The sequence below is a fragment of the Pinus tabuliformis genome, chromosome 4_1 (assembly GCF_031772625.1).
Source record: "Pinus tabuliformis cultivar Carrire ecotype Pingquan chromosome 4_1, CPIR1, whole genome shotgun sequence".
NCBI classification, from domain to species: domain Eukaryota; kingdom Viridiplantae; phylum Streptophyta; class Pinopsida; order Pinales; family Pinaceae; genus Pinus; species Pinus tabuliformis.
Window position 1 is genome coordinate 214912652 of NC_142303.1, and position 27473 is coordinate 214940124.

The 27473-nt window shown below is 39.6% G+C and overlaps 1 protein-coding gene across 4 annotated transcripts in view; it reads right to left on the bottom strand.

Moving 5' to 3' along the window:
* The window catches only part of LOC149174998 (uncharacterized), a 123445-nt gene extending 97427 nt beyond the window's left edge, over positions 1-26018 (bottom strand). For 2 of the 4 annotated variants that reach the window (XM_089419480.1, XM_089419478.1), the window contains exons 1-2: positions 25708-26014; positions 25160-25598 (exon numbers count right to left, since the gene is read on the bottom strand). In XM_089419480.1, the coding sequence (XP_089275606.1) occupies positions 25160-25364 (205 nt within the window). In that variant the 5' untranslated portion in view covers positions 25365-25598; positions 25708-26014. Of the gene's footprint in view, positions 1-25159 lie in introns of all 4 variants that reach the window. The other 2 variants (XM_089419481.1, XM_089419479.1) reach the window with 2 other exon arrangements.
* Positions 26019-27473: the final 1455 nt, after the last annotated feature.

The following is a 27473-nucleotide window of genomic DNA, read 5'->3' on the forward strand; positions in this document are numbered from 1 at the left end:
GCCCTAGTTTAGCTCTCTCCAAAAGAGGAACTTGTACATTTACTTTGGCCAAAACATTTGTCAAATCAACATCCAAAGCAACATCAGAGTTTTGAGGTTTTGGCTTGGGCACATTTTCAATTTGTACATGAGCTTTGCCCTTCTTTTGGGAAGTAATTTCAGAACTTGAACTTGCTTGGCCTTGGTTAGCATTTCTTCTAGAGTATTGCAATCCCTTAAACCTTCCATTGCTTTCCAGCCATGATATATTCATCTTGATCATGTGTATCATCAGCATGGATTTGATTGAGCTCTAGATGGAAGTAAGAGTCACAAAACAAGATACTAAAGGGGGCACCATCATTGTCATCATTGACGACAATGAGGTGCTAGGGGACTTCCTCTTCCTCCACTTGATTGTATGGACACTCTTCCTGCGTATAATAATCATCACAAGGTCAGCACCAAGGAGACTTCTCATGTCCCACCAAGTTGGTCGAGGCAAGGGTATTTGGAACATTTTGTTGAGTAGCATGGTCTCCTTCATGTGCTTTCTTCTTGAGAGGTCTTCCCTTATTAAATTGTGGCTTAGGAGGGAATTTTTGGCGAGGTCACCTTTCTCTTTCCAACATAGCCAATTTGTTCATCATTGCCATTTGTCCTTGCATCAGTTCGTTAGTAACTTCATCAAACTTTTGGGCAAATGCTTGCAAGGCAAGATCCACCTAAGCATTAGGCTTAGCAATCCTTGTTGCATTCATTTTTTGCTCAATTTCAGCAGCCAAAGCTTTGGCTTCATCCAAGGATTGAGGCTTCTTATCTCTAAGGGCATATGTCATATGCCCAATGAAAGCTCGCACATATTGATCAAGAATAGTATCATCGGTTGGCTTATACCGATCAAGGAGTTCCTTGAGTAAATTTTCAAAACGTTGAGTAAATTCCTTAACAATTTCATTCTTAGTCATTTTGGCTTCAAGGAATTTTCAAGGAGAATGACACCCTCCTTGACTAAGGCCCATATTTTGTTGAAGGCTTGGTGAAAGGTATCCCAATTTATGATGCTACCTTGGGATAAACTAAGATACCAATCCCTAGCGCTTCCTTCCAGAGTCAAGACAAAAAGCATCATGACAACATCCCCGTCCATGATTAATTTAGCACTCACTGCCCAATAAAACTCACGCATGTGCTTTTCTGCAGTGATGGCATTTGTGCCATTGAACTTAGGCAGCCATTCGTAATACTTCTCAAGTAAGGGATGCAAAGCATCAAGGAATTTGATAACATCCAATGACCTAAATGTAGCTATAAGCCATGGCTTTTCCATGGTGTTAGGGTTGGTATTTTCTACAAATAGACTTCTAACCATGGGAGTCTTTGAGATCACAGGGGATGTAGCCACATTGATAGTCTTTTGGGTAGTCTTCTTCTTTCTTGGAGCTATGGTATTGTCAGAACTTAGAAGAACTAAAAAGGATTTTAATAGGATTCTTATCAGGAGTTGCTAGAAGAAAAGCTATTTTGTCTTCTTAAATATTCTCTTCAAAGGGAATGAAGCTTCATCTTGAAATATCAAAGGGTTGACTCAAATCTTGCCCAGCAACAGAACCTAAAGATGTTGCCTGAAAATCTAGTAGATCTTGTGAGAGGACTCACTAGACAGAAGCAAGACTAAGGGACAACACTATGAGGTGGTAGCCCATTGTCACCACAGCTCACCACCTCTTGGTCTTTAGTGGACTTTCACCACAAGGGAGGCTTCCCTATGTAGGTCACGTAATAAATATTCAAAGTATAAGGCTTAAAGGTGACAAGGACAAACCTAGGAATGACACTTGGTTTAAGGACAAGGCTCAAACCAACAAATACAAGGCAAAGTTTGCCCTCCAAAAGGCCTATCTGGGGCACATGTGACCTGGGGTTTAATGAGTAGTCAAGGAGAAAGGCCTACCAAGGTACATAAGGCCTAGAAAAGGCTTGATAAGATAGATATGATCAATAACTAGAGCAACAAGCCTTTAGTAAGCCCCAAGTTGAAGCCTAGGGTTAGGTTAGGTTTACCCTAGGGCAAAATTACCTAGGGCTTGTGATGTTAAACCTAAAATGGAATATTTCACTGTGGAAAAGAGTTGATTTTGAGGAAATAAAGCACAAACCACTCAAAGAACCCTTACACAAGCCAACGCACTCCTCCTACTTGAATTCGACCTTAGCCCTAGCCTAACTACTTGCCTTGAAAGGTCGAAAATTAAAGAAGAGGGAGAAGAATTGAGTTTTTAAAAAGGATTTTATGGTGTGATCACCTATGTGGGAAGGTCAATGCTTAATCATTGGGTGATGGAGTCTAAAGGAAGACCTACTAATGGAAACATCAAACCCTAGTATGGAGTAAAGGCAATAAAAAACCTAGTTTTCAAAACCCTAGCTATAATTTTATGTGGGGATAAAGTCATTGAAGAGAGTTTAACATGAAGTTTCATTCAAGGGATTGTTGCACGTTCTTTTTAGATAATGCATACAATACTTTGCCAAGATTTCATAGAAAAATATTCAACAAAACTAGCACATAGAAACCCTAACAATAACCATTCCATGCAATAGCCATAAAAATATATTCAACAATATAAAATACTTACAAGAAATGCATGAACCAATCCTTTATTATCCCAAAATGATGTCTCCACAATAAGAGAATGTCTCCAAAAGCAAAATCTCCACAAAAGATCACATCTCCACAAGTATACAAGACTATTTCAGCTAGGTCAAAATCTTTCAAAGAGGTCGAATTGATCCACAAGTGATGATCTAAAATGAAAGTGAGGTGACCTCCATTTATATGAGGTCTACCTCAATAATTTCTAACTAATGAATCCCCTAAAATAAGTTTGACATAATATAACCTTGGGTTACAAGCCAACCCACTAGCTAAGTGACAAAATGAGCCATTTTAAGCCATAATTGCCCACACGTGTGAGTCGCAGCCTCAAGAAATACTGATTTTGTGCACTTTTAAGGCTCTGAATGCCATTTCGTGGTGTGATGAGGTGTGAAAAAGTGTCACAGTGCCATGTTCATCCAAAATTTGAGGAATATCCCTCAAATCCACTTCAAATCCTCCTCTGGGGTCCCAAATCTAGTTGGGTTGTCTCCATGTCATCGCCATGGATCTCCAACCGTTAAAACAGGGCCTCCTTTCCCCAGCATTAGGGCTTCTCCAAGTGCAACAATCCCTCCCTAGTCTCTTAATGGGAAGCCATCCTCATCTGGGCTCTTAATCAAATCCTGCCCATCGCGTTGTGTCAAAGCCAACCTGGGGGCATGTTAAGTCCAATGGTACCATCATTACGAATGCTCTTATGCTGGGTGAAAGTAGACCAATGTCATGGGTCTTAAGGGTGCTCTAGGATATGTAACATATGTTCAAGTCATCAAGGGTCCCAACTCTCTCAATGCTACATTTGTTAAGCCATCTATCTCTCTGAAAAGGCCTGGGTACCTGTGGATTGGGTGCCCTCAAGGCCTAAGCTGTTGTGGACCACCTGACGAAACCAACATGAACTCAAGTGAAAGCAACCATCCATCAGAGACTAAGATCGTATGAGCATCTAAGTGGACCAAACATAAATGTTAAAGGGCATATTAATACTTCAAAAAAGGATCACCTTCTGACATCTAACTAAACCAAGTCCCATAAAGGTGTTTCCTACCTTGATAGAGGTGGCGAATGGTCAACCCTATTAGGTGCTTCCAACTCTCAAGGGGATGTGGCATTTCCAAGGTCAACCCCTCAATCAATAGGTGTTAATGCAAATATATGGTAATGGAGGTGAAAAAGCTTCATGGCCAAGTGCCATGGTCAAAAGAACCAACTAATGACTTGCCCTACATGGCTTGCTTTTTCCACTCCTCTAGTGCACCTTTTACTTTTTCTTGATAATGATTTGTATTACGGTGCATATCTTGAGCGTTAGAGCTTGCTCTTCATGATGTAACATTTTATATTACCCCTTAAAATGAAGCAGTTTATCGTTCATTAGGGTCGGGACATGAAAAGATTCTTTTTAGTGTACAAGATCACCATGTGCTCAGGACTCAGGTGATGGCTAATGAGGAGGGTATAGCTCATGCTAGTCTTTTGCCCATGTGCTAACTTAGGTTCCGACCATCTTTTGCATTTTGATTTTCTTCTTTTTCTTTTGTTGTGGTTATGATATGCTTTTCCATTCTTTTAGCTACATCAATCTCCAGGGCAATGTCTTTCGGTCCTACTTAATGAGCGTGGACATAAGAGTGTGAAATCCCAAAGAACCAATGACAAGTTGGACCCGAAGAATGGATGTTGTATATGCGGTTTGTAATGTGGCATGGAAAGTGTCAAGTATGGGATAGAGGAAAGTGTCAAGCATGAAAACGCCTTTATAAAGTTTTCAGGTATAAATGTTTCATAACCATATCATAATTCCAATCCTGTAAACATAAATTAGAATACAATATGAACCTTCTTTAATAAGATAAGAAACAATTATCACAAATAATAATTGATCCCTATAATTAACATTAAGAAGCAAAGAAAAATTCATAGCCCTGAAATATCGATGTAAAAATTGCTTGGGTCATTCTTCTTTCACCCTTGTGACCTGTTGACCTTCGCTATCCCTTTCAATGACCCTCAACACCCAGTGTAAATGGTCTTTGAACACTGCATGGGTGGTTGGTAATGTTGTATTTAAACATTAACTCAATGTTGCCCCTTATCTTTTGAGTGGAAATACTTTGCATAAGTTAATGGCAACCTTTCCCTTCAAAACCCTTGTATATTCATCTTAACATTTCTACGTAACCATTTGCACACCTTGCATGTGCTTTGGTGTGGTCAGCGTTGCAACATAGCCTTACTCGCAATGTTACCACACCTGTGCACGTGGAGTTTCAACACATTACAATATGTTTTCCAGCACATTGTAACCTTTGCAAATTATGCAATCATGCACATTACACATTGTATGAGCCCTTTGATATGCTTCTTCATCATAGTCTTGTATTATTTTATAACGCACTTAATTTTGGGTTCAACACTTGTGTGTTTTCTACTCCAATGTATGCATTGGACCCTGTGCAAAGGTCATACCCTTTACATGTCGATTGAGTAATCCTTCATGTGTGCACTAAATACTAGACATATATTAACATACCCTTTAGACTTTGCAATGCCAAGGTATAACCTTTCATGGCATCACTTTGATATATCCTTCATCACTTTCTTAATATAATCTCTTTGTAAATGATGCACCTCTACTTTACCACTATATTTAGTAGATTGATTTCAATGCGTTATTTAATACATTTCCCAATAAAACTTGTATTACGTTACATGATATAGTCTTACATCACATGGTGTCTACTTCTAGTTTAAGGATAGTTTGATCACATATTTTATATAATGTGGTTTCAATAATTGACATTCCAAGAAAAACCTTTAGAAATCCTAGAGTGATACTAGGTGTAGTGAATAATATTGGCCACTTATTCCTTTTAATTCACACTCCGACACATTCTTTCACCTTAACTTAATAGAGTTCCATATGTATCTTGTACAAATGAAAAGGTTATAAGTTGTGAACTTTGGCTAGAATATCCCTTGCTAAAGAGAAATTACTAATGCTTCTGCCAATATTTCTCGAATCTCTAAAGGCCATATGACACACCCTCCACAAAATAGTCCTATAGAAGAATCCACATATTATTAATTATCAAACCTTATAAGCTTTTCAATATTCTTTACAGGGAACACATAATTAAACATGCATATAGGGGATAAATCATATAAGTGTCAAGTATGGGATAGAGGATAATGAACATGTTATCTCAATCTAGGTTTTCCAAGTAGTGCCCCTCCTATGGCTATAACCCTAAGGCCTCAAGGAAGGTCCCACTAGACTAGGGCTAAATATTAAACCCCCTGGTAAAGTGAGAGAACAGATTTACAGTCAAGATCAGTCAATCTTCCAAATCACCCCTTTATCCATACTAAATGCCCAAAACAAACAAGTATAAGCACCTAATTGCAAAATGATCAAAGTACCTTTTGAATAGCAGCCCAACTTCATCCAAGTGGTAAGGCCAGATGGAGAGAGGCATATGGCTAGTGCAAATGGCGAAATCACGTGGCATATCATATAGTTGGTTGTCACGAGCTCCTGGATGATTGGCTATCCAGCTAGTTGTCAAATGTAGGAGAAAAATTCTCTCCTATGGGGTTACCCATTTTGGTGGGTAATAGTAACAACACCAAAATACAAATCACATCGAAAATGAGAGAAGAATACCCTAAATTGTGTAATTTCTATAACATGATATGCTATAACAGACATTCTATGCAATCAAAGCTCTCTTCCAATAATCAAAACCAAATAAATTAATGTCTCAAGTGATACAGCAAGCTGCGGATCTATCCTGAGTTGTTAAATTTGGCAACTAGGGCCAAACTCCACCTTGGACAGCTCATATGATGGAGATGATATTTTTGTTGGATTCCTCTTTCTGAGAGGTGTAGGATTGATCTAAAGATTGTCTCATCCTGACATGTATAAATGGAATTATGAATTTATTTCTTCTATGGACAAATTGTCAAGGTCGGCCAACAATCTAATGTAGGCTCAAAAGCCCAAAAGTCACGTCTCCTCAACCTCAACGTTGCATATAAATAGAAGGAGCATCTACCTCATTTGGACATTCATTCATCTCACACACATCTCTCTCTCTCTCCTCATCTGATTGGGTCGTAGGAATTTCAAGCAGCCTTCTCCTCCACATGTGCGAAAGTTTGACTAGGGTTTTTTGATTTTTGTGTTGACCAAGTTGCAGTCATCTTTGACCAGTGTTGACCAGGTAGTGTTTGACTTTGTTTGACTGCGATTTTTGTGGGAATATATCTGTTTAGGCAAGCTGCATATTTGGGCACAGAAACCAAGATTTTTTGTGTTGTTTGACCAGTGTTGACTGCAACAAGTTTGACCGCAGGTTTGACTGTGCATTGACAAAGTTTGACTGATTTCTTCATAACTGTTTGGCGCTGATTTGGACTGTTTTTGGAGGTCGAATTGACTAGGTTTGACCAAGCTGATTTGGAGGAATAATTTTGCTAATTTGACCAACATTGACTTTCTGGTTAGGGCATCCTGTTGACTGCAGTTTGACTAGACAGATTTGACTGTATTTGGGCAAGTGAATTTTGTATATTGTACTCTCTCTCTGTTGAACTTTTGAAGAATAATAAGATTTGATCAAAGGGTTTTCCCCGCATTAGGGTTTTTCCCTAGCATCCGCCAAATATTGTGTCCTCTTGTCTTCTGTTTATTACTTATGTTCTATCTACATTTACTATCATGTTAATGTGATTGCTAATTTGGAAATTGATATTGGGCTAATAAGAAAAATTGAAGTAAATTTCTCTAAAGCATGATAGAACATACCATTGTTATCTAAAATTAACATGGTATCATTGAGATTTGTTAGACAAGGACAAGATTCAATGGCCTTGGCATCTTACTTCAAACCTGACGACAAGCTCAATGATAAGTTTGATTATCATGCATGGAAGATGTCTCTTGATTTGACTTTGGAAGAGCATGATGTTATGGACTATGTATAGGGAAAGATTACTGTACCTCCTTCAAATGCATCGGCTGCCACTAAGACAAACTACAAGAAAGGTGAAGTCAAAGTTAAGAAGATCATCAAGGATTCTATTAATAAACATTTGGTTGCATACATCTCTTATTTGAACACATCAAAGGAAATGTATGACAGGTTGGTTGGCATGTTCAAAGTTAGCAATGCAAACCAAGTCCTCTTTCTCAAAAACAAGTTGAAGGACATAACGAAGGGAAGAGGTGAAGATATCCAATCCTACTTCATGAGGATTATCAAGATCAAAAATGATCTTCTTTCAATTGGAGAAGTTATTGTTGACAGGAGCTCACTCCCATTGCCCTTGGAGGTCTCCCTCGTGAATGGCATGTGTTCAACACTATTATCCTCAACAATGATAGGATTCCATGTTTTGATGAATTGTTGACTAAATGTACTCAAGAAGAGACAATGATGATGGAGAGAGACATGCCTTCAAATAGGAATGATCCTACTACATTCTCCGCTCACGCTAAAAAGAAGAACAATGCAGGTTCAAAGAAGCAATGTCAAGGAAGATTGGGATTCAAAGATGGAAGAAAGGGAAGATGCTTCAGTTGTAAGTTGTAACAGGTTTGGCCACTATGCTAAGGAGTGTCCCAATAGAAGGGATACACCTCGGGATGATGACAACAACAACCACAACAATTTTAGGGGCAACAACAATCAAAGGAATGGCAGATTCAACAACAAAGGAAAAAGGAATGCTCCCGCTACTCAACATGGAAATGGTCGACATCCCAAAAGATCAAGAAACTCCAGGTATGATGAATCTAATGTTGTAGATAACAAACAAAAAGAATTTTATCTTATATCTGCCATCTCTACTACACCTCTCCTCCAGATACCTTGGGAAATTGGTTGATTAATACTGGTGCCTCAAGCCACTTCACTGGGTATAAGGATTCTCTTTCAAATCTGATAGAAAAAGATACAAATTTGGAAATCATTCTTGGAGACAATGACATCTCCCGTGAAAGGAGTTGAGAATGTTACTATTCAATTGAATCAAGGTAACACCATTCATCTACAAGAAGTACTATATGTACCCGATTTAAAGAAGAACCTGATATCTATATTGGTAATGGAAGACAAAGGATTCAAGGTGGCATTCATCGATGGAAAGGTACGTGTTTGGAAAAGAAATTTCAAAGAAGCATTTACTCTTGGATTCAGGGTTGATATCCTATATCAAGTTGGAGGAAGCCCATTAGGAGCTATGTCTTGCGACACATCTCTTCAATGTAAATTATGGCACCAGAGGTTTGCTCATCTACATTATAAGGCTCTACCCGATACAAGGAAGATGGTGACAAGTATGCCCGAATTTAAAGTAGAACATGAAGGTGTTTGTTAGGGATGTACCGAAGGAAAACATATAAGAGGAAAATTCCCCTAGAGTGTTAGCAAGACTACCTATATTTTGCAATTGGTTCATTCTGATCTATCTGGTATGTTGCCTGTGACATCTTTGGGAGGATATTTATATTATGATATCTTTGAGGATAACTTCTCTCGCAAAACTTGGATTTATTTCTTCAAAAAGAAAGACAAAGTGTTCACATGGTTTCGTTCTTTCAAAGCCTTGGTAAAAAATCAAATACGGAAGAAGATCAAAATATTGAGGATCGATAATGGAACCGAATATGAATCAAATGAGTTCAATGACTATTGTAGAGAAGCTGGCATTAAGAGGGAGACTACTACCGCATATACTCCTGAGCAAAATGGTGTTGCTGAAAGGAAGAATCGTTCTATTATAGAAGCCACTCATGCCATGCTTCATGATCAAAGCCTTCCGAAGTTCCTCTGGGCAGAAGCTGCCAACACCGTTGTATATGCTCAAAATAGATGCCCTCATCAAGCATTGGACTCCAAAACTCTCGAAAAAGTTTTCACCCGTAAGAAACCTGATGTTTCTCACGTTATAATTTTTGGTAGCTTTGTGTATTTTCATGCGCTGAAAGAAAAGAGAAGCAAATTGGATGCATCTGGGAAGAAAGGAATATTTGTGGGCTACAATGAAACTTCTAAGGCATATAGAATCTATGTGCCTGGTCAAAGAGAAGTGGAGATAAGTCATGATGTCACCTTCGATGAAGATGTTTCCCTTGGGAAGATTAGTAACCTTCCTATTCCAAGGAAGGACAAAGAAGCAGATACAAGAAAGCAAGGAGAACCACAAGATGAGCCGATGCCTGATGTTGAAGGACTAATGGATCTCATTGATCCACCTCCTCATGAGCCCTCCTCCTCAAAAAGGAGACCCTCATGGCTTAGGGAAACTCTCGAAGATGCCAAGAGACATATTGCACCAAGGGGGACATTTCGTAAAAGTAAGAAACCAAATAGGTACCAAGGGTACTTAGCTGCCATGAGCACCATTGTTCAAACTGAGCCTTGCACATTCGAAGAAGTTGTGAAGCACCAAGTTTGGAAGGATGCTATGAACGAAGAGTATGAGTCGATTATGAAGAATGATGTCTGGGATGTGGTCCCTAGACCCAAGGACAAATCCGTTGTCACCTCGAAATGGCTCTACAAGATCAAGCATGGAGCTAATGGAAGTGTTGAAAAGTTCAAGGCCAAGTTTGTTGCTCGAGGCTTCTCTCAAAAGGAAGGTGTGGACTATGATGAGATATTTGCACCAGTTGCCCGATATACCACCATCTGTTCGATTATAGCCCTTGCTACCTCGCAAGGATGGAACCTACACCAAATGGATGTCAAAACCGCCTTCTTGCATGGTTCAATTAAGGAGGAAGTCTACATAGAACAACCAGAGGGGTTCGAAGTTCAAGATCATAAGTCAAATGTATGCAGGTTGAAGAAAGCCCTCTATGGGTTGAAGCAAGCTCCCCAGGCTTGGTATGAGAGGATCGATAGCTATCTGATGAAGCTAGGATTTACAAGAAGTGAAGTTGATCTGAACCTTTACTTTAAGGTTGAGAATGATATACCTCTCATCTGGTACTTTATGTGGACAATCTCTTTCTGACAGGTGCAGACCCTCTCATTCATCAATGTAAGAGGGAGTTGGCTTCTGAGTTCGAGATGGACCTGGGACTAATGCATTATTTTCTACGGTTGGAGGTCTGGCAAAAGTCAGGTGATATTTTCCGTTCCCAAGGAAAATACATTGTGAAGCTACTTGAAAGATTTGGGATGGTGGATTGTAAGTTCGTGACTACTTCAATGGAACTGAACTTCAAGAAGTTACGCGGAAGGAAAGCTGGGCTCGATTTAGGAAATCCTTTTGAGTATCGTCAACTCGTGGGGGCCCTGATGTTCTTGGTGAACTCCCATCCGGACATATGCTTTGCAGTGAATACATTGAATCAATTTATGGTCGAGCCTCATCACATACATTGGATTGGTGCCAAGAATCTTCTGAGATTTCTTTGGGGCACAATCACCTATGGACTGAGATACACTATCGAGAATGTGAGGCTCCCATGGTTATTCTGATGTTGACTGGGTTGGCAGTATGGTGGATCGTAAGAGCACATTGATATGTTGCTTCTCACTAGGTTTTGCTTCGATATCCTGGATGAGTAGGAAGCAAAAATCAATTGCTTTGAGCACCGTCGAGGACGAATATATTGTTGCTAGTATGGCCTCCTGTGAAGCTGTTTGGTTGAAGAAGCTCTTTAGTGAGTTGTTTGGACATGTGTTGGATCAATGTTTTAAGACTCCGACTCCGACTCCGACTCGGCCGAGGATCGACTCCGACTCCGACTCCGAAACGGTAATGACTCGGCCGGCTCAATTTCAGTGACTCGGTCGTTGTAAAAAATACATTAAATATTTATTTTTTTTATAAAAAAACATAATTTTAAAGATTTTAAACATAATTTTAAAGATTTTCATTCATTTTTCCAAACACATAGCATTATAATATAGATGGAAGACAACATATGATCAAAGTAGGCTCATGAACCAATCCATTATATCAAAATGGTACCCAATGGCAATACATAATCAACTGTCATACATGATCAAAGACTCAAAACAAAAAACACATAACCAAGGAGGCTAGAAATGGACTCTACAACAAAAGTAAACTGTGACGGTGACCAGACTCCAGTACTAGTACTACAGTACTACTAGGCCACTGGCTAGTAGCTATTGTCAGAGGAGCCAAGATCACGTCGATCAATCTCTGGATCATCATCATCAAAGTCAGACAGGGGGCCCCATGGATCCTCCTCATCATCATCATCCCCAACTGCAACTGTAGAAGTGGTACCACTAGCAGGCTGTGCAACTGCAGCAGATGCAAGCTGAGATAGAGTAGATATGTGGCTGCGCTTCTGTCGTGGCTGAGCAGAGGAAGCACCTACAACTGGAGTCCCTGCTGGCTGTGAGACTGAGGCTGGTGGATTGGGATCTGCGTTCAACTGAATAGGCTGAAGTTGAACAGCATGTTCAAGTTCAACTGATGTCTCCAGATCTAAATCTAAATCAAGATCCTCATCAGGATCAAACTCTGCTGGACAACTCTCCACTACCCAATCTGATGTTAGATCAATGGGATCTGAATCCGGTCTTTTGTTCAGCAAATGGTTTCGTCTGAGCCAGAGGTTGTATTGGACAAAAACTAGATCATTTAACCGTTTTTGACCCAAACGGTTTCTCTTCTTTGTGTGAATCCTCTCAAAGACAACCCAATTGCGCTCACACCCAGATGCACTGCAAGTTTGACTCAAAATACGAATTGCAAACCTTTGCAATTCAAGACAATGGCCACCAAAGGCCTCCCACCATTGTGCTGCAAAAAACATAGGAGTGTAATGAGTTAGCTCAACAAAATTACAAATTATATCTAACTTTCAAATTATAAACGATTTAACAAACTTTAAAAAAAAGTAAAACTATTAAGAATTTGAAAATTGAAATTTTTGTTTACCTGGCTCATCTGCTTCTCTTGCAATCTTTGCTAGGTTCTTCCCAAAGGTACCTGCTGCATTGCTGAAGACATTGGCCTGTCGGTGTATCTCCAGCTGATCAGACTCCAATGGGATCATGCGTTCAATGCAATCAACCAGTCCATCTCTGACCTCCCCCGTCAAAGCTCCTGACTCCTTAGCTTTATAATGATACCGTGGGTTCAAAAAATACCCAGTTGCATGTATAGGGCGATGGAGTTGATTGTTCCATCTTTCATCAATGATTGCCCAAATGGGCCCATACTTTGCCACTCTATCCTTGTATACCGTCTTTATTTGCTCCTTTGCTTGATCCATAGCCTCATAAATGAAGCCCATAGCCAACCTTTCACCATCCACCAACCGCAACACCTTAACTAGTGGCTCAGCAAGCTTCACAATCTCTGCTGCCTTTCTCCAAAAAGTTTCTTCATGGACTTTCCTTTTCAATTCTTTGCCTTCCGGTTTGTTAGACCAATTGCTTTGATTCCATTCATCACTGGAAAACATCTTTTGCAAGTTTCTATGTTGGGAAAGCATAGATTGCAATGTCAAAAAATGTGTAACAAATCTAGTGATGGCAGGCCTAATAATATCCTTGCCCCCAGTGTGTTTCCTCATGAGGCTCAAAACCAATGTATGATTGTAGATAAATTTTGTTATGCTTTTGGCATGATCTATAGTGTTTTTGACCCAATCTAGTTTTCCAATATCCTCAAGCATGAGGTCTATGCAATGTGCAGCGCATGGGGTCCAAAAGATGGTCTTGTGTTTTTCCTCTAACAGTTTACCAGCAAGAACATAGTTAGAGGCATTATCTATGATGATTTGAACAACATTAGCCACCCCCACCTCCTCAACAACCTGATCCAATAGCTGAAACAACAAGTGGCCATCTTTTATCTTATTAGATGCATCAACTGATTTTAAAAACATGGTTCCCTGTGGGCAGAAGACAAGAAAGTTTATGATGATACGGTTTCTTTGATCAGTCCATCCATCTGACATGATGGTACACCCTATTCTTGCCCATGAGTCCCTGAACTCTTGCAAATACTCATTAATGGATTGAATTTATTTCTGCAAACGAAACCCCCTTAGCTCATGCATAGTAGGGCCTTTGAAGCCTTTTCCAGCAGCATGTATGCATCAAACATAGGCTCATAATATGGTGAACGAGCAGCATTAAAGGGGATATCAGCATCATACCACCATCTAGCTATGTAATCACAAGCAGTCTCCCTCAATTCTTTCTTCCAATGGTCATCTAAAGTGGGCTGCATTTGAGTTTTACTAACTTCATGACCATGTGCATCTGATGGAGAGGAGGGAGTGAAATAACTTTTGATAGTCACATCACCCTTTTTCAAATTCATTCTACCCTTTCCCTTATCTTGAACAGAAGCAAAAGAGGGAGGAACATATCGGAAAGGGTTGGATGCCTCAGTTTGAGGGATAGAGGAAGAACCCTCAAAATCATAGTGGGGGTTGGTAGCCATCATTTTTTGTATCTCCCTCTTCCTCCCAATTTCAGCCTGTATGTCTTTTTGCCTAGCCTTATCTTCTTTAAATTTCTCAAAGCTGGCCAACAAATTCTTTCTAATCTCCCCAATTTCTGGTGAGGTACATGGGGTAATTTGGCCTCTAATCCCTGCCAAGTGTTGTTTCAGCCTATTAATGCCCCCAGGACCTTCCTTAATTTTCCTATGGCAAAATTTGCATTGCATTTGACTATCAACCATTTCAACATATGCCCAAGCAAGATCTCTTGCTCTAGGTGCCATTTTTTGACTAGGAAATGAAAGCAAACAATCTGAAAATGACAAAAAAAAAAAAACATTGATTCAATGTTCATTTATTTGACAAAAAACACTCTCTAAGCTTTCTAGATATGCACCTAAAATTTACTAAGCAAAAACAGATTTATAGAGGTGAAAAAAAATACCTCCAGGCACAAACTGCCTCCTCAAGCTTGCTCCAAGAATCAGCTCCTCAATGCTGCTCCAAATGGCTGCCCAAGAAGCTCCTCACTCCAGCTACAATGCTCCTCCAAGACTCCTCACTGCTGCTCCAAAACAAGCTCAAGAACTGCTCACTAACTCTCAAAGAAGACTCTCACTCAAATGCATAAGATTGCTGTGAGTGAATGAGAGCACTTGGGTGTGTTAAATAGGGTTTGGGGGGGGGGAATGGACCCCAAAAATCATTTAGCAAATTCATATACCTATTTGGAGTCCAAACCAACCCAAAAACCATTTAAAAATCCATTAAACTTTTAAAAAATCGCTGTAATACGCGTTGCTGGGGCGGTTTCTTGTGACTCGGCCGACTCATATCGGAAACGGCCGAGTTGGCCGAGTCATGGCTGACTCGGCCTCCCGGTCCGTTTCAAAGGCCGTTTCAATATTTTGGTTGCTGGCTCGGATCAACCTGGCCGTTTCGGTTTCGAAACGGCCGTTTCTTAAAACAGAGTGTTGGATACCAACGTGATCTTCTGCGACAACCAAAGTGGGATTTGTCTTTCTGAGAATTCCATGTTTCATGACCGCTCCAAGCATATTGATATTAGGTACCACTTTATCCGGGATATGGTACAACAGGGAGCAATAAGGCTCTGTCACGTTGGGACTAATGATTAGGTCGCATGTTGAAGTTTCTAAGTTTACTTAGTTTAGAGACCCTTCATGCACTTTTTCTGATTTATTCCTACCTACTTGTTATTTTTCTTTAACAAGTTATTTACAAAGTAAATACTGAAAATAAACACCAGTGCATGCTCAACATATTACAGATCAGCGACTAAAAGAAACAAGAACAAACACACCACATGACACCATTATTTTTGGACCAATTCCCCGGAAAAACCCAATGCCAGAAAACCGGTGCATCTATCTAAGGGTTTTCTTATTAAGCAATATCATAGTACAATCTGGGTGCCGAAACTAGCCTACCCAACAGAGAATTTCCTTAGCAGCTATACCTCACAGTTTGAGAGAAATCTCCAGGCTGAAACCCCGAAAAATCCTTCCGGCAGTTCCTTCGCACAAAACTGCTTCTGCAACCCCGGCGTCTGCCTAATCTGGACTGCGTCAGCCCCTCTCTGTCCCACGCTGGCCCTGCGTCAACCTTAGGAGTCCCTGCGTCAACTCTAGGAGCCTCTGCGTTGGCCCCTCTAGTGCTCTGCGCAGCACTTGGTTGCCTCTGCGTGGCCCTGCGTGAGCCCTTGCTAGCTCTGTGTCACCCTCCTTGGCTGCTGCGCTGCTCTCCCGGCACAATCTCTGCCTTCTTTGTTTCTCTATACTCAATGCCCCTCAACTGCTCTCCCAATCACTGATTCTATCTCTCTTAGCAAACCCCACTCTAGAGAATAGAATGACTGATCATCTGGTGTATCCTCCAAGTGACACTCAAGCCTCCTCTTATACTTTTCCTGTTGACATCTCAACGGCCGAGATTAAGTCCCTAATCAACAGCTAAGATTAGATCTCGCTTGATCCATGTCTTTTGGACCATTCTAACACAGATTCATATTAATACACATTAATATTTTATTTTCCCTAAGTTTAGACTTAAGGACTCCATTAAAAATATTAATTATTTTAATATCTCCTAATCTGTTTAGAATCTGCCCAAACCCTTTCTGGGTATTAGAGATCTCATGTGCCCCAACCTCTCCACCAAATTTCGTGGCTGGAGCACATCCGATGCTACCCCAAATAAACATCGCAGATATTCTTACAAAGCCCCCGAGGAAGATCAAATTCTTAACCTTCCATGAACGACTTGGAGTCATGGAGAGACCCTCTTATGAGGGTCCCGTTTGAGTTGGATATTGAGCTCTGGGAGCTCCGGGGGGCTTGGGGTACTTCTTGGAGCGATGAGAGACCATAGGGTGAGTGGTTCACCTTCCCCTAGTGGTGCGTTGTGTACAGGGTGAGTGGTTTACCTTTCCCTATGATACCCCATGATGGTTGAGATATGCATAGGGCGAGTGGTTCACCTTCTCCTATGGCATATGAGCAAGATGAGTGGTTCGCCTTCTCTAGCCGATACATCCTACCCATGCAGTCTGGGACTCATGGGAAGTACCTCTCATCTGGCGAATGAGTTGGGAAATGAGGATAGGGACCATAGTACTACCAATGGATGCATTGTATACTATCGTACTCTCTATGCTAGGATGTTTGATATTGATCTGGGATCAATGGAGACAGACTTCGAGTCAGTGGAGAGTGCTATGATACACTCTTGATCATTTCTTCTTCATTGTTGCGCAGGGATGACAAGGATGGTACAGATTGTTAGATGGTTTGGCAGGTGGAGTTCTCCCTAGTTGAGAGGGAATGTTAAATTTGGTAACTAGGGCCAAACTCCACCTTGGACAGTTCATATGATGGAGATGATATTTTTGTTGGATTCCTCTTTCCGAGAGATGTAAGATTGATCTAAAGATCATCTCATTCTGAGATATATAAATGGAATTATGAATTTATTTCTTCTATGGACAAATTGTCAAGGTCGGCGAGCAATTTAATGTAGGCTCAAAAGCCCAAAAGTCACGTCTCTTCACCCTCAACGTTGCATATAAATAGAAGGAGCATCTACCTCATTTGAACATTCATTCATCACACATACATCTCTCTCTCTCCTCATCTGATTGGGTCTTAGGAATTTTAGGCAGCCTTCTTCTCCTCCACACGGTGCGAAAGGTTGACTAGGGTTTTCTGATTTCTGCATTGACCAAGTTGCAGTCAGCTTTGACCAGCGTTGACCATTGTTTTAAGATCCGGCCGGCTCGGAACCGACTCGGCCGAGTTGGTCCGAGCCGGAAAAAAAAAATTCAACCCGGCAGAAAAAATGGCTCGGTCGGCCGAGTTATGACTGACCCGGCCAAGTTATAGCATGACTCGGCCGAGTTAGTCATAACTCGGCCGACTCGGCCGGATCCGTAACTACTCGGCCGGGTCAATCATTGCGGCCAGTAAACCCCTTAAACTGCGTTTTTTATATATTTTTTTTTAATTTTTAAGATTTTGCTGAGTGTTGGGGACTCCAAGTTGTTTTAAAAATTGGTTAAGTGCTATTTGGGGTCCATTCCCCTCTCCCAAACCCTATTTAACCCACTCAAATGCTCTCATTCTCTGCTAGTGAGAACTTCAGTGAGAGTTTGTGAGCAGTTGTTGAGTTTGTTTTTGGAACAACAGTGAGGAGTCTTGGGCCAGCATTGTAGCTAGAGTGAGGAGCTTCTTGGGCAACCATTTGGAGCAGCATTGACGAGTTGATTTCTTGGAGAAAGCTTGAGGAGGCAGTTTGTGCCTGGAGGTAATTTTTTCACTTGTACAAATCTGTTTCTGCTTATTAAATTTTAGGTGCATATCTAGAAATCCTAAAGAGTGTTTTTTGTGAAAGAAATGAACATTGAATCAATGTTTTTTTTTTTTCATTTTCAGATTGTTTGCTTTCATTTCCTAGTCAAAAAATGGCACCTAGAGTGAAAGATGTTGCTTGGGCATATGTTGAAATGGTTGATAGTCAAATGCATTGCAAATTTTGCCAAAGGAAAATTAAGGAAGGTCCTGGGGGCATTAATAGGCTGAAACAACACTTGGCGGGGATTAGAGGCCAAATTACTCCATGTACCTCACCAGAAATTGGGGAGATTAGGAAGGAATTGTTAGCCAACTTTGAGAAGTTTAAAGAAGATAAGGCTAGGCAAAAAGAGTTAGAGGCTGAAATTGGGAGAAAGAGGGAGATACAAAAAATGATGGCTACCAACCCCCATTATGATTTTGAGGGTTCTTCCTCTATCCTTCATATTGATGCATCCAACCATTTCCGATATGTTCCTCCGTCTTTTGGTTATGTTCAAGATAAGGGAAAGGGTAGAATGAAAAAGGGTGATATGACTATCAAAAGTTATTTCACTCGCTCCTCTCCATCAGATGCACATGGTCCTCAAGCTAGTAAAAGTCAAATGCAACCCACTTTAGATGACCATTGGAAGAAAGAATTGAGGGAGACTGCTTGTGATTACATAGCTAAATGGTGGTATGATGCTGATATCCCCTTCAATGCTTCCCGTTCACCATATTATGAGCCTATGTTTGATGCCATACATGTTGCTAGAAAAGGCTTCAAAGGCCCTACTATGCATGAGCTAAGGGGGTATCATTTGCAGAAAGAAATTGCCTCCATTAATGAGTATTTGAAAGATTTCAAGGACTCATGGGCAAGAACAGGATGTACCATCATGTCAAATAGATGGACTAACCAAAGAAATTGTACCATCATAAACTTTCTTATCTTTTGCCCACGGGGAACCATGTTTTTAAAATCAGTTGATGCATCTGATAAGGTAAAAGATGGGCAATTGTTGTTTCAGCTATTGGATCAGGTTGTTAAGGAGGTGGGGGTGGCTAATGTTGTTCAAGTCATCACAGATAATGCCTCTAACTATGTTCTTGCTAGTAAACTGTTAGAGGAAAAACATAAGACCATCTTTTGGACCCCATGTGCTGCACATTGCATAGACCTCATCCTTGAGGATATTGGAAAATTAGATTGGGTCAAAAACACAGTAGATCATGCCAAAAGCATAACAAAATTATCTACAATCATTCATGGATTTTGAGCCTCATGAGGAAACACACTGGGGGCAGGGATATTATTAGGCCTGCCATCACTAGATTTGGTACTCATTTTTTGACATTGCAATCTATGCTTTCCCAAAATAGAAACTTGCAAAAGATGTTTTCCAGTGATGAATGGAATCAAAGCAATTGGTCTCACAAACTGGAAGGCAAAGAATTGAAAAAGAAAGTTAATGAAAAATCTTTTTGGAGAAAGGCAGCAGAGATTGTGAAGCTTGCTGAGTCACTGGTTAAGGTGTTGCTGTTGGTGTATGGGGAAAGATTGGCTATGGGCTTCATTTATGAGGCTATGGATCAAGCAAAGGAGCAAATAAAGAGGGCATACAGGGATAGAGCTAAGTTGCACTGAAACGGATACGGGAACGGATACGGATACGGGGTTTGAAACGGATACGACAAATTTTCAAAATATGAGGATACGATACGGCAAGGAAACGGCATGCATATATATATATATATATATATATATATATATATATATATATTTCATATTACCATTCATCTTTTAGAATCTAGAATCTATATCTAAAAATGCATAGTCATCGTCATGAATTCAACATAAACAAATCATCATCATCAATTCAGCATAAACATTGTCATCATCATTAGTGATTATTATAACATTCAACATATTATCATCATCATTAATAATGTAATCAGAAATGCTACGGCCTTTGTGCTTTCGGGTCCAACTCCTTCAAAGAACGTGTCATGCGTGGCAGATGATATCTATCTTCCTTGCATGACAATTAAAAGGCCCATGGGATCATTGGGATATTCCATCAAGACCTATCTGAACATTTAAATCTTCTCAATGTCAGCTTGGTCTCATGACTATATGCGGGCACAAGATTGGCTAGAGAAGATTTGTTATATTGGAGGGATTTCTGAAATCAAGAGCAAAATCAATGACAATTAACAAAGCCTTAACCAAAATGAAAATTAATTGCTCAAATAAATCTCTTTACGAAGACATTCATCAAACACTTTTATTTGCATTTTTGAACATCTATCTTTTTCTTAGTAAGAATCTTTGATAAATATATGGAGTGTCATTGTTTCTAAAGATTCAGAAAAGATGTCCACATGGAGTAGCTCAAGCGGCAAGGGCCGTGGAAATGAAGTCTCACCGAACCGGAAGTCTTGGGTTCAAATCTTGGGCTACCCTGCCCCCGTAGAGGGGTACATAATGGACATGTAAATCGGAGAGTCCCACCCCAGCCTTACAAAAAAAAAAAAAGATTCAGAAAAGATTTTATGAGATTGTGTTTATAGTGAGTTTATTTGCAAATCTGATTTCTTCATTTTTATTAATTATTTATGGCTATACAAATTTTCAAGCGTTTTAACATTTTAAGGGTGGATTTTGATCACAATTTTCGTGGATCCATTTCCGGATTTCCAGAAACGGATCCAAAAAAGTTTAAATCCCTTGAAAACGTATCCAATTCCAAATCTAAAGTTTCTGATTTTTTGAAACGGCACAAAAACGTTTTTACAGTGTTTCGGACAAGAATCGTATCCGTTTATGTATCGGAAACGGGGATCCGCGTTTCCAGAAAATTCTTCAGGAGTTTCCGGTAACTTAGGGATAGAGTGGCTCAGTATGGGCCCATTTGGGCAATCATTGATGAAAGATGAAACAATCAACTCCATCACCTTATACATGCAGCTGGGTATTTTTTGAACCCACGGTATCATTATAAAGCTAAGGAGTCAGGAGCTTTGAGGGCGGAGGTCAGAGATAGACTGACTGACTGCATTGATCGCATGATCCCATTAGAGTCTGATCAACTGGAGATACACCGACACGTCACGACCTTCAGCAATGCCTCAAGTACCTTTGGGAAGAACCTAGCAAAGATTGCAAGAGAAGCAGATGAGCCAGGTAAACAAAAATTTCAATTTTCAATTTCTTAATAGTTTTACCTTTTTTTTAAATTTTGTTAAATCATTTATAATTTGAAAGTTGGATATAATTTGTAATATTGTTGAGCTAACTCATTCCACTCCTATGTTTTTTGCAGCACAATGGTGGGAGGCTTTTGGTGGCCATTGTCCTGAATTGCAGAAGTTTGCAATTCGTATTTTGAGTCAAACTTGCAGTGCTACTGGGTGTGAGCGCAATTGATCTGTCTTTAAGAGGATTCACACAAAGAAGAGAAAACGTTTGGATCAAAAACGGTTAAATGATCCAGTCTATGTCCAATACAACCTCCCGTTCAGACGAAACCAATTGCTGAACAAAAGACCTGATTCAAATCCCATTGTGTTGGAAGAGATTGAACCAACATCATATTGGGTAGTGGAGAGTCATCCAGCAGAGTTTGATCCTGATGAGGATCTTGATTTAGATTTAGATAGGGAGGCATCACTCAGACATGATGTTCAGTTGAATGCAAATCCCGATCCACCTGTACTACCAGCCTCAGCCTCACAGCCAGCAAGGACTCCAGTTGCAGGTGCTTCCTCTGCTCAGCCACGACAGAAGCGCAGCCGCATATCTTCTCTATCTCAGCTTGCATCTGCTGCACAGCCTGCTAGTGCTACCACTTCTACAGTTGCAGTTGGAGATGATGAGGAGGAGGAGGAGCCATGGGGCCCCCTGTCTGACTCTGATGATGATCCAGAGATTGATCCACATGATCTTCGCTCCTCTGGCAGTAGCTACTAGCCAGTAGTACTGGAGTCTGGTCACAGTTTACTTTTGTTGTAGAGGCCATTTCTAGCCTCCTTGGTTATGTGTTTTTTGTTTTGAATCTTTGATCATGTATGTATTGCCATTGGACAGTGCACTGGGTGCCATTTTGATATAATGGATATATTCATGAGGCTAGTTTGATCATATGTTGTCTTCCATCTATATTATAACGCTGTGTGTTTGGAAACATGAACGAAAATCTTTAAAATTATGTTTTTTTATAAAAAAAATAAATATTTAATGTATTTTTTACAACGACCGAATCATTGAAATCGAGCCGGCCGAGTCGATACCGAGTCGGAGTCGAAGTCGGAGTCGACCCTCGGCCGAGTCGGAGTCCGAGCCGGAGTTTTAAAACATTGGCGTTGACCGGTCAATGTTTGACTTCGTTTGGCTGTGATTTTTCTGGGAATGTCTCTGTTTGGGCAGGCCACATATTTGGGCACAGAAACCGAGATTTTCTGTGCTGTTTGACCAGCATTGACTGCAGCAAGTTTGACTACAGGTTTGACTGTGCGTAGACCAAGTTTGACCGATCTCTTTAGGGCTGTTTTGGGCTGATTTGGACTGTTTTTGGAGGCCAAATTGACTGGGTTTGACCGAGCTGATTTGACCAGCGTTGACTTTCTGGTTAGGGCATCCCATTGACTGCAGTTTGACTTGACAGATTTCACTGTATTTGGGCAAGTGAATTTTGTATATTGTACTCTCTCTCTCTGCTGAATTTTTGAAGAATAATAAGAAGATTTGATCAAAGGGTTTTCCCTGCATTGGGGTTTTTCCCTGGCATCCGCCAAATATTGTGTCCTCTTGTCTTGGATTGTCTTCTGTTTATTACTTATGTTCTATCTGCATTTACAATCATGTTAATGTGATTGCTAATCTGGAAATTGATATTGGGCTAATAAGAAAAATTGAAGTAAATTGCTCTAAAGCATAAGAACATACCGTTGTTATCTAAAATTAACATGACTGCTAAAAATTCCTTCTAATGGAATTTGTTTTAATCTTTGAAAAGTACCTGATATTGTCAATTTGGTGTAGCTTGGGTGGTTGTGAAGAAAAGGCGTTACGCTCCCCACCCAGGTTCAAATCCCAGTTTGCAACATGTTTGAACTTCGCTCTTTGTGAGACAATTGTTGACAAGCTATATATGATCTATTCATAAGTTGCTGACATGCCCTTGTGCCCTGAAGAATCTAGGGTTAACAGAAAAGGTTTCCCCTGGATTTGTTACCTGAAAAACTTACTAGGCGTGGTCTTTCTCCATAAGTCAGAAAAGTTAGAGTGGGAAAATTTATGCCAAATAAATGTCTGATTCCAACTATAGTCCCAATCCAACCATTGTCTAAAAACAACTTTTCAGGCCATTATGTAGAAGGAGGAGAACAAGAATGTTATTTGAACATTTGCTGAGGATCAACTATTGTTTCATTGCAATATAGCAATAACAACTTATCATGGGAAGAAACATGGTACAGTCCACGTTCACAGTCAGCTGCCTTTAAAAGGTCAACTGTCCAGCATAGTAACAACACATGGTCATTTTACTTGCTGGCGCTGTTTTTTCAACTTTTTTCTGCTTATGGAAGAAAAATGACGGGGAAACGGCCAAATCAGTCAACAATTCCATTGACCAGACCAGACTTCCAACGAGGGTTAAGAATAGTTGATTTTACTCATTTAACCCTAAACCAGGACTTTATGTCTTTTTGTTACACTTTCTCCCCTACAATGGTAGATTTGCACTTTGGCTAGATATCCACAATATACATTTCTTATGATAGTACTAAAATTATGGTTGGAATTATTATTGATTTTAGATTTTTTTCTTACGTGTAATTTACCCCTTTTTCTAGTATTTCTTGTACTTGTTCAGATATTTTTTTTCATATTTGAGGTGCCATGTATTGATTGTGTCATACTGAAGTTGTGGCTATGCTGCCCAGAAGAGGTCAAACTTACTTTTAGCTATGATGTCATGACAGCAGGGTAACTATTCTGCTAAGGTTGCCAAGGACTTGGGCTTGGCCTCACCCATGCCACTGGAGTCTGGAAGTTGGGGTCCTGTGTTAGCAAAAATGGAAAAATGGAACTAGGAATTCAACAGGAAATTGTAACAAAACAAGAAACAAAGCTAGAGGATTTTGGGGGGTAAGAAAGAGGAATTCACCCCCCTCCCAGCATACATTATGTATATAGGATCGATTAGTAATGTACTAATGTAATGTCAAGACAGGAATGGGAACAGAACAAGAACAGATCTCCTGTTCAGGTTTCTGATAACATAGGGAGGTGGGGGTAGGGGTAAAGGTAGGGGACCTGTTATCAACCTCCGAGGAGTAACAAAGATAGAATATGACCGTAACGTCCAGACTAACACCAACATAGTGACCAAAATACAGGCACTAGGCAAAGGTTTAGGGACTACGAAGATTAATACTGTTAAGAGAATCCAATGCTGAGTGGATTTAAAATTGACCACAGGCATACAGTACAATGTTTCGTTGCCTAGCTCAATAATTTGAAAAGATTGAGATCTTGGATAGATGGTAAGGCAAAATCTATCGCAGTGATTACCTTCACTGACATCAAAAGAACCTTCAATGAGAAGGCTGACGTGTTAGCATACAATGGTGATGAATTTGAATTTACCATAAGGGCTCTGAATCTGAAGATGACAGAAGTGATTGAGGGTCTGTAATTTGTCTTCTCTAGCCATTCCTGCATGGTTACTTCTGGGGTTTAGTCAGTCTCAAATTGCCTAGCAGTACAGGGTCGCAAATCACAAGTGTACATGCCCCCTTCACTTTTAAATTATCAGCATCTGCCCAGACATATGGGCATTTTGATCTGAGCCCAGGAAGGTGTCCAGCAATCAGACACATCAGACATATTAAACAAGTGTCATTGGTTTGTTTGCAAGTCTGTATCGCAGAATTACGAAAGTATGAAAGCAGAATACAATGAAGTCAGGGTAGCAGTCCTCAACCTGGAACAACCAGCTATCATGGTTCCCAGCTATTTTATTTCGTGAATCATGATATAAGTATATTTTGATGATATAAGTATATTTTGTTACAGTTAAGCAAAAGAAACACATGATTCTCTGGGCCATAAGCACCCAAAATTTAAGTCTGAGGATCTGTCACTCCACCTTGAACCATATGAAAGGGAATTTGAAAACAAAAGAACAAAAACAAACATACCTTTGGAGAGCCCTGTGACACAAATGATCAACCCCGCAAAGGGTCCGGGAGACTGCTGCATTTGACCATCAGCAGAGGCGGTAGCCGGTGACATATGCACTGTGGATTTATGACCTCCACCAAATATCGATATCGTGGGAAGTGCAAGACCTAGCTTTGAGCAACCCATGCTGTAAACAATCTGCTGGGATCTCCTCTCCCCCATATCCAATTCTTCCTCCTAATCTCCAGCTCTTGTGAACGATTACCGATCGAAATAACTGTAGCATGTTTAAACCCACCATTACCCAATCCCTTCCCACTGTGTTTAAATCATGGTTTCATCTGTCAGCCCACATTTCTGAACCAAAGGCATTATATATGGGGTCTTCTGTCCCATACCCTGACACCAATTCAAGGATTCTTTTTTTGGGTGGTTTTAATCATTCCTGTTAATGTGCTGAATCATCAATCATGGATTAGATTCTGTACTAAGATGCACTACAAAAGAGTCAAATTTCATCACCTTGAATGGTGGGAGAAAGTTGGGTGAGAGCATGTGAGGGTACCTTGCAAAGTGCGCTTGAATTTTTAAAAGGTGAAGATTTCATGATAGCCTGTCTCTGGTTGTAATCATGTCCTCGAGCGAGTCCACTCCGTCGTATAGTGGAATCCGGGGAACGAATTTTTCATCTTCTCCTTATCATCCTGATTTTCCAAAAAGTGTTGCTTCACCTGGAGGTTCCTGGCCTCTCATTTCATGTGTTAGTTCGGGCATTTATTGCATGATAAACGCTACAAGTGTTCAAATTTGAAAACGTATCTGGAACTATTAGAGCGGTTAGGGATGTGTATGTTTTTCCTGCGGTCAGTTGGAACTGTGTGGTTCATCTTATTCACTGGTAAATTGGCAAATTAATCCTCTTTCCATCGAACAATACAAATAATATTGATGTGAGATAAAAATTAGACACGGGTGAACTATTCTGAAGAGGTTATCGGCCATTTAATCGTGCAATAAAGCGTAATTTTTTAATTAAATTCATTCCAACGCCTTTCGTTTTGAGGAGTAGAAATGATATATTTTAAAGGTTGTATTTTAATAATTAAATATACAAAAAAAAATATATGTATATATATATATTTTAATCATAAGGTTAAAAATAGTTTATAGGACAGATTGTTTCTTCATCTCTTTGATGTATTTGGTCTTTTTTCTGTGAAGCTTTATCCACAAACCTCTTGCTAAATAGATTATCCCAAGAGCTAGCTTCTAGCTGCATAACTTTCCCTGTTGTCTTTGAAGGCCTCACATTTTAAAATGAAATGTTACGTAAAAACAAAAAAAGCATAATAATAATAAAATTTTATATATGTGTGTTTGGGTAAGAGTTTGTTTTGGAAAGCCATAGATGGTTGTCCTCACTGCTTGTTTGACGACTGAGTTATGATAGGTTTTCTACCTGTCTAAAAAAAGAGTTTGTTTTGGTTAATTGTATCTAGCAAAGTGAGCCTGCATCCTTACTAAGTGGGTAATTTCAAGTGGCATGGTTTTCCTTGAATAACAGTGATGAGTGAGCTTATATACCCTAATAGGAACAAGTGATGGTGGTTGTCATTTGACAACTGAGTTATGATAGATTTTCCCACTAAAAAGTGGATTTAGTTGGTCGGGAGCCCAATATGGTAGAAACATTGCCAAGTTTAAGAGTTTGACTTCGTCAAAATATATATATATATATATATAATTTAAATTTAAATTAAATTAAGCTAAAAAATAAGAATAAAACATAAAATTTCACTGGATAAAAATGAAATAAAATAGTAATTATAATTATAATTAATAATTAAACTACTCTAGATCTATATTAATTTTGGATCTATCAAGAGGGATCAAATCCCTTGAAATGCAAACCTCTTTTAAAGTGAAAAGAGATTTGATCCCTTTTGGCACTTAGTAGATCCAGAGTTAAAATGGATTTAGGCTAGTTGTTCTTCTAGCTAGAGTTCACTTATGACATATAACATGTTGAGTTTTGACTTAATATAACATTTTGTGATGGCTTCTTACCTTTATTTATAGGTTCAAGGATAGAGTACTCAATTCGGAGATAGAAATTAAAATATATTTTAAGTTGTTTATGTATAGAGAACATTAGAATTTATAAATAATAATTACCTTATTTTTCTTAGTAAGTATGTTTCCATGGTTATTCATCATATTGATTGTCAATCTTGTAGAAATTAATTGTGTATAGATTTTTGGATTTTTTGAAATTAATCTATATACAATTAATTTCCATAAAATTGGCATGGGTGGTGAGTCCACTCGAAA